The sequence below is a fragment of the Musca domestica genome, unplaced genomic scaffold, assembly GCF_030504385.1.
Source record: "Musca domestica strain aabys unplaced genomic scaffold, Musca_domestica.polishedcontigs.V.1.1 128, whole genome shotgun sequence".
NCBI classification, from domain to species: domain Eukaryota; kingdom Metazoa; phylum Arthropoda; class Insecta; order Diptera; family Muscidae; genus Musca; species Musca domestica.
The window spans coordinates 1,688,329-1,697,068 of NW_026712169.1; the positions used below are offsets into that span (position 1 = coordinate 1,688,329).

Here is an 8,740-nt window from a genome sequence, read left to right on the forward strand (position 1 = left end):
TGTTGTCGAATGCATATTAAGAATTTGAGGTACTTAAACACCAAATCGGATGAAACGTATATTTGGGAGCTGTATCTAAACCGATTCTCACCAAATTTAATGTACGAGCTTCTAGACTGAATTCGGTCGCATGTACCAAAATTCAGGACTTTTTGACAGATATTGGTCATTTGTTGCACAATTAAACTGAAATCGGTTGAAGATGTATTGGGACCTATATCCAAATCTGAACCGATCTTGATAACTTTTGGTATTTCCGAGCTGTACCTGATATTTCGTACAAAAGATCACTGTTGTCGAATGCATATTATAAATGTGAGGGACTTAAACACCAAATCGGATGAAACATATATATTTGAACTATAGTTATATCTAAAACCAAATTTAAAGTACTTGCTTCTAGACTGAATTCGGTCAGATACGTCAAAATTCAGGTCATTTGGACTGATATTGGCCATTTGGTGCACAATTAACCCGAAATCGGTTAAAGTTATATATGAGAGCTATATCTAAATCCGAACCGATCTTGATAAAATTTAGCAGAGGTATTTCTGGGTTGTATCTGATAACTGGTATTAACTATTATTGTTGTCGAATGCATATTACGAATGTGAGAGACTTAAACTCCAATCAGTTGAAACATATATATGGGAGGTATAAGATCTGAACCGAATTTCACCAAATTCTGTAAATGCCTAATATACTCTATTGGGACTGTTATTAGTAATTTGGTGCACAGTAAACTTGAAATTGGATAAAGCCATAAATGGGAGCTATATCCAAAGCTGAACCCATCTTAATAAAATTTGGCAGGGGTATTTCTGAGCTATATTTATTACGTTTCCCCATATATCATTATAACGAAGTGTATATTATAGTTGAGGAGTACAGAAATAACAGATCGGACTAAAGGTGTATACGAGAGCTATAGTTATATCTGAGCCGATTTCCACCAAATTTTACATACTTATTTTAAGGATCAATATTACACATTTTTTCCGCAATAAAAAGTAAATCGAACGAAGATATATGTGGGACCTATATATAAATATTGTCCGATTATCTCCAATTTCAATAGGTTTCGTCCTTGGGCCGAACAAATGATTTGTACAAAATGTCATCTTGATTGGGCAATAGATACGAACTATTCTGTGTTTACAAAAATACATGGACAGACGGAAGGACATGCAGATCATGAAAAGGAACTATGGGTCTATCTCGTGTATAAAAATGTTCCTTACAAAAAAAAATACATAATTTTCAATAACAATAGATCTCCTAAAGTGGGGAATCAACACATACTATGTATTAAATTCGACCACATTCCTCAATCAAAAAAGGGAGAAGAATTTCGACAAAAAAGTTAAATGAGGCAAGCACCCGATATACTCCAAAATTGGTCCTTGTTAATATTCATATCAGACTTAAATTTTCATATGTAGGTAAACGATCTTTGCAGGGATCTGGTAATGATTAATCCCAGTTGACGTAATAAATCTGTTATGCTAATACCTTAAGCATAGAGGCAATAATAGTCTACTTCACTAAGTTAAGAATAAATTTATTTGGAGGCTAGGATTTCAGTCTGTTTTCATATAAAGTGTCTTAAATTAATAGCCACGACTGCCGTAACCGCCTTGCTGACCGCGACCACCGTGCTGGCCATGTTGACCTTGGCCTCCAAAGCCACCATGCTGACCTTGGCCTTGTTGTCCTCCAAAATCACCATGTTGACCATGTTGTCCTCCAAAACCTCCATGTTGACCATGTTGGCCTTGCTGACCTCCAAAACCACCATGTTGACCCTGCTGTCCTCCTAAACCACCTTGGTGGCCATGTTTACCATGTCCCTGTTGTCCACCGAATCCGGCACCTTGCTGGGCACCGAAGCCACCTTGTTGTCCATGGCCCTGTTGTCCGCCATATCCTCCACCACGCTGGGCCACAGCCAGAGCGAACAAGGCGCAGAAAACAATCATCTACACCAAAGTGAAAAAAAAAATATTAAGGTATTCGCCTCTGAAATTAATTTTTGTTTTTGTGACTTACAAAGAATTTTGCCATTTTAGTTGATTTAATAAAAACTTGAAGATTTCTTTAGTAATAACTTTATAGTTTGCTTAGTAATTTGTTTATAATGTCAAAACATAAATATTAGCTGTTTTTATACATTTTGAAAAATAGAATGAAATAAAAATAAATAATCAAAATAATAAAATTTGGTTTGGATTCCTAGTATTATAGGTTATGGGCTTCTTATCGCCCCACAAGCTGCTGACCTCTAAACCGCACAATCATTTCTTTTTTTTTTTCGAAATTTTATGATGTGTTTGTTTTGAAACGTTTGTGGTTAACTTATTAAGATTAAATTTAACACCAAATTTTGTTGGACTCAATCTTAAGCAATTCCCAGAAGCTTGAATCACATTATTTAGCTACGCACTTAAATCTTTGGGAGACAAACAATCACATCAAAACATAAACAATACACAAATTATGAGTATAAAAGATGGGATTTCCCGCGATTTGGAAGCAAAATATCAAACCAAATAAAAGGGGTGTTGTATCCAGCCGGTTTGAACGAGATTATCAAAGATGCCTAACATGTGCCAACGATTAATTGAACATTTGTACTACACAAATTTGATATGGACAAAAGTTCTGAAGTGCGTAATATAGACTGGACATTTAATAATTTACGCTATGTAATGTACTGAAATACTATATTTTTATTTTTTTATCGCTTCTTCGAATTTATTTGAAAAACAATAGGAAAATTATTCAAAGTCATATTTTATACAAAAGTAAAATAATATTTTTGCCCGTTTTGAAAAAGAAAATTGTTATTGTCATTTTTAAGAGCTAAAAAAAAAATATATATATATATATATATATATATATATATATATATAATAATAATAATAATAATAATAATAATAATAATTATTATTATTATTATTATTATTATTATTATTATTATTATTATATATAGTAATAATAATAATAATAATAATAATAATAATAATAATAATAATAATAATAATAATAATAATAATAATAATAATAATAATAATTATTATTATTATTATATATATATATATATATATTTTTTTTAGCTCTTAAAAATGACAATAACAATTTTCTTTTCAAAACGGGCAAAAATATTATTTTACTTTTGTATAAAATATGACTTTGAATAATTTTCCTATTGTTTTTCAAATAAATTCGAAGAAGCGATAAAAAAAATAAAAAATATAGTATTTCAGTACATTACATAGCGTAAATTATTAAATGTCCAGTCTATATTACGCACTTCAGAACTTTTGTCCATATCAAATTTGTGTAGTACAAATGTTCAATTAATCGTTGGCACATGTTAGGCATCTTTGATAATCTCGTTCAAACCGGCTGGATACAACACCCCTTTTATTTGGTTTGATATTTTGCTTCCAAATCGCGGGAAATCCCATCTTTTATACTCATAATTTGTGTATTGTTTATGTTTTGATGTGATTGTTTGTCTCCCAAAGATTTAAGTGCGTAGCTAAATAATGTGATTCAAGCTTCTGGGAATTGCTTAAGATTGAGTCCAACAAAATTTGGTGTTAAATTTAATCTTAATAAGTTAACCACAAACGTTTCAAAACAAACACATCATAAAATTTCGAAAAAAAAAAAAGAAATGATTGTGCGGTTTAGAGGTCAGCAGCTTGTGGGGCGATAAGAAGCCCATAACCTATAATACTAGGAATCCAAACCAAATTTTATTATTTTGATTATTTATTTTTATTTCATTCTATTTTTTCAAAATGTATAAAAACAGCTAATATTTATGTTTTGACATTATAAACAAATTACTAAGCAAACTATAAAGTTATTACTAAAGAAATCTTCAAGTTTTTATTAAATCAACTAAAATGGCAAAATTCTTTGTAAGTCACAAAAACAAAAATTAATTTCAGAGGCGAATACCTTAATATTTTTTTTTTTCACTTTGGTGTAGATGATTGTTTTCTGCGCCTTGTTCGCTCTGGCTGTGGCCCAGCGTGGTGGAGGATATGGCGGACAACAGGGCCATGGACAACAAGGTGGCTTCGGTGCCCAGCAAGGTGCCGGATTCGGTGGACAACAGGGACATGGTAAACATGGCCACCAAGGTGGTTTAGGAGGACAGCAGGGTCAACATGGTGGTTTTGGAGGTCAGCAAGGCCAACATGGAGGCTTTGGAGGACAACATGGTCAACATGGTGGTTTTGGAGGACAACAAGGCCAAGGTCAGCATGGTGGCTTTGGAGGCCAAGGTCAACATGGCCAGCACGGTGGTCGCGGTCAGCAAGGCGGTTACGGCAGTCGTGGCTATTAATTTAAGACACTTTATATGAAAACAGACTGAAATCCTAGCCTCCAAATAAATTATTCTTAACTTAGTGAAGTAGACTATTATTGCCTCTATGCTTAAGGTATTAGCATAACAGATTTATTACGTCAACTGGGATTAATCATTACCAGATCCCTGCAAAGATCGTTTACCTACATATGAAAATTTAAGTCTGATATGAATATTAACAAGGACCAATTTTGGAGTATATCGGGTGCTTGCCTCATTTAACTTTTTTGTCGAAATTCTTCTCCCTTTTTTGATTGAGGAATGTGGTCGAATTTAATACATAGTATGTGTTGATTCCCCACTTTAGGAGATCTATTGTTATTGAAAATTATGTATTTTTTTTTTGTAAGGAACATTTTTATACACGAGATAGACCCATAGTTCCTTTTCATGATCTGCATGTCCTTCCGTCTGTCCATGTATTTTTGTAAACACAGAATAGTTCGTATCTATTGCCCAATCAAGATGACATTTTGTACAAATCATTTGTTCGGCCCAAGGACGAAACCTATTGAAATTGGAGATAATCGGACAATATTTATATATAGGTCCCACATATATCTTCGTTCGATTTACTTTTTATTGCGGAAAAAATGTGTAATATTGATCCTTAAAATAAGTATGTAAAATTTGGTGGAAATCGGCTCAGATATAACTATAGCTCTCGTATACACCTTTAGTCCGATCTGTTATTTCTATACTCCTCAACTATAATATACACTTCGTTATAATGATATATGGGGAAACGTAATAAATATAGCTCAGAAATACCCCTGCCAAATTTTATTAAGATGGGTTCAGCTTTGGATATAGCTCCCATTTATGGCTTTATCCAATTTCAAGTTTACTGTGCACCAAATTACTAATAACAGTCCCAATAGAGTATATTAGGCATTTACTGAATTTGGTGAAATTCGGTTCAGATCTTATACCTCCCATATATATGTTTCAACTGATTGGAGTTTAAGTCTCTCACATTCGTAATATGCATTCGACAACAATAATAGTTAATACCAGTTATCAGATACAACCCAGAAATACCTCTGCTAAATTTTATCAAGATCGGTTCGGATTTAGATATAGCTCTCATATATAACTTTAACCGATTTCGGGTTAATTGTACACCAAATGGCCAATATCAGTCCAAATGACCTGAATTTTGACGTATCTGACCGAATTCAGTCTAGAAGCAAGTACTTTAAATTTGGTTTTAGATATAACTATAGTTCAAATATATATGTTTCATCCGATTTGGTGTTTAAGTCCCTCACATTTATAATATGCATTCGACAACAGTGATCTTTTGTACGAAATATCAGGTACAGCTCGGAAATACCAAAAGTTATCAAGATCGGTTCAGATTTGGATATAGGTCCCAATACATCTTCAACCGATTTCAGTTTAATTGTGCAACAAATGACCAATATCTGTCAAAAAGTCCTGAATTTTGGTACATGCGACCGAATTCAGTCTAGAAGCTCGTACATTAAATTTGGTGAGAATCGGTTTAGATACAGCTCCCAAATATATGTTTCATCCGATTTGGTGTTTAAGTACCTCAAATTCTTAATATGCATTCGACAACAATGATATTTGGTACCAGATATCTTACAAAGCTCGGAAATATCTTTGCCAAATTTTATCGAGATAGATTCAGATTTGGATATAGGACCCATATATATCTTCACCCGATTTCGGGTTAATTGCGCACGAAATGGCCAATTTTAGTCCAAATGTCTTGAATTTTGATACATCCGACCGATCCAACCAATATCTGTAAAAAAGCTCTGAATTTTGGTACATCCGACCGAATTCAGTCTAGAGGCAATCGATTCAGATATAGCTATAGCTCCCATATACATATTTCATTTGGTGTTTAAGTCTCTCACATTCGTAATATGCATTCGATTTTTATATGATTATGATTTCCGATCATATACCTCGGAAATACCTTTGCCAAATTTTATAGAGAACGGCTAAGATTTTAATGTAGCTCCCATTTGTATCCTTAATCCGATTCAGGTTTATTGTGCAAATAATGGCTAATATCAGCCCAAATGGAGTGAATTTCGGGACGTTCGTTTCCATTTTGTGGAACTCGGCTCCGATATATATATTTATACCCTACACCACATAGTGGTAAGGGTATTATGTCTTTGTGCATTTGTTTGTAACATGGAGAAGGAAACGAGATGGACCCATAGTTACTTTTGAGAACCTTCATAGAATAACTTTCTGAGTCGATTTATGCATGTCAGTCCGTCTGTCCGTCCGTCCGTCTGTCCATGTATTCTTGTGAACAAAATGCAGGTCGCATTTATTATCCGATTGAGATGAAATTTTCCAAACAATATTTTTTGGCCCAAGGACGGACCCTATTGAAATTGGTGAGAATCGGATCAAATTTAGATATAGCTCCCATATATGTCTTCATCCGATTTCGGGTTAAATGTGCACCAAATATCCACTATCAGTCCAAATTACCTGAATTTCGGCACACCCAACCGAGTTCGGCCTAGAAGCAAGTATGTCAAATTTGGAGAAAATCGGTTCAGAAATAGCTATAGCTCCCATATATATCTTTCATCCGATTTGATCTTTAAGTCCCTCACATTCCTACTATGCACTCCACAACCGTGATATTTGGTACCAGGTATTAGATGGAGCACAGGAATAGCTGTTTTAAATTTTATCGAAATCGGTTCAGATTTGGATATAGCTCTCATATATATCTTCATCCGATTTCGGGTTAAATGTGCACTAAATGGTCAATATCAGCCCAAATCACCAGTACGTAAAATTTGGAGAAACCCGGTTCAGAGATAGCTATAGTTCGTAAAATGCACGATAGAATTAGATAGATTTTGATTTTGTACCAAATATCTCATAAAGCTCTGAAATGCCCTGTAGAAACCTTTTTACGAGAGCTCTACTAAATATGCATAGTGGTGTAGGGTATCATATAGTCGCCCCCCCCCCGACTTTTGAGCTTTCCTTACTGGTTTTAATATAATCCTTCTCGAAGTAATATCATGCACTATATAAAAATGTTATTTGGTATAAGAGATTAATATATCTCCGTCAAATTTAGTGAAAATCGATTTAAAATCGGATATGCCTCCCATATATTAGTTCCTCCTGAAACAAAACTATAACTGCTCTAAAACCAAAATACGGGAGCTCTACTAAATATGCATGTAGTCGGTCCGCCCGACTTTTAACTTTTTATTCCTGGTTTTTTGTCTGGGATATTCTCTCCAGAAGTTATTTTAAAAATAACTCCTATGACAAAAACCTTTTTTTTTAACTAAGTGACGAGGAACCAAAAAATTAAATTAAACCAAAATTCTTTTGGTTTTTTTCATAATGTGGAGATGGGATATTTCGGACCACTAATTCTGGTACCTCTCCCACACAAAATCTGCTGGAAAATGGACCCACTCCACTTAGCACCTCCCCCAAAGGGTTCAAAAATTTGAACAATAAAACGTGCATAAAACAATTTTCGTGCATAAAATTTAAACGATATTCTTCAAATTTCATACATGTCAATATTTTTACTAACGCAAGATCTGGTGCGAATATGATAGATGTCGGTCCAACCATTCTTCAACGGGTAAAATTTTTGAAAAACATAAACAAAATTGACTATTCCCAAGATTTCTGCCAAGACAAAATCTTGTGTGAAGATGGAATAGATCGGCCTACTCTTGCCTTCCACCTAACGGGTCAAAATGTTGAATATCCATAACCTTCATAAAATTCCAAAATAGTAGAGTGGAAATGCGATATATCGACCATCTCCTACAAGGGGTCAAAGTTTTAAATACCTACAAGACTCAGAAATTCAAAATAAATATTCAATTTTTCTTTACATTATATCAAGTGTGAATAATCGACCCATTCTTGCTGGAGCTTCCCTCACAAATGTTTAAATTTTGGTACAATTATAACTCACATAACATGCGAGCCAAATAGACGATTTTCTTTAAACTTTGTATATCACAACATATTTGCCAAGGTCCGATCTATCATGAATATGGAATTTATCGGCCCTCTCATTTTGTTACCTTCCTCATTACTGTACACAATTTTACAACCATAGCCCTTGTTCATGCAAAAAATCATCTTGCATCTCAATATTTCTATTAGCAGTAGATATAATGAAACAATGGGATAAGTCGGTCCGCTCCAAAATATATACACATATATCTCATATAAAATGAAGGAAGTATTTGATATAATTTAAACCTGGCATGTCGCAATGGTATATTTGTGAGAAGATGGTATATTTTTACCGATATTTCCCAGCTTCAAACTCGCCCTAAGTTTGGTAAAAATAATATTCTACAA

At 33.8% G+C, this 8,740-nt stretch overlaps 2 protein-coding genes across 3 annotated transcripts; one reads left to right on the forward strand and one right to left on the reverse strand.

Moving 5' to 3' along the window:
* Positions 1–1,545: 1,545 nt before the first annotated feature.
* On the reverse strand, positions 1,546–2,175 carry LOC101890467 (heterogeneous nuclear ribonucleoprotein A1). Of its 2 annotated transcripts, XM_059118405.1 has the most exons (3): positions 2,050–2,175; positions 1,736–1,979; positions 1,546–1,705 (listed from the first exon to the last, which is right to left on the reverse strand). In XM_059118405.1, the coding sequence occupies exons 1-3, from the start codon at positions 2,062–2,064 to the stop codon at positions 1,611–1,613; spliced, it is 354 nt and encodes a 117-aa protein (XP_058974388.1). In that variant the 5' UTR covers positions 2,065–2,175; the 3' UTR covers positions 1,546–1,610. The 2 variants fall into 2 exon arrangements, with proteins under 2 accessions (XP_058974388.1, XP_005176634.2); XM_005176577.4 differs by having other exon boundaries at positions 1,546–1,979.
* Positions 2,176–3,816: 1,641 nt separating this feature from the next.
* On the forward strand, positions 3,817–4,433 carry LOC131800726 (uncharacterized). The gene is made up of 2 exons (XM_059118406.1): positions 3,817–3,932; positions 4,004–4,433. Exons 1-2 carry the CDS (start codon positions 3,918–3,920, stop codon positions 4,361–4,363), a joined length of 375 nt encoding a protein of 124 aa, XP_058974389.1. The 5' UTR covers positions 3,817–3,917; the 3' UTR covers positions 4,364–4,433.
* Positions 4,434–8,740: the final 4,307 nt, after the last annotated feature.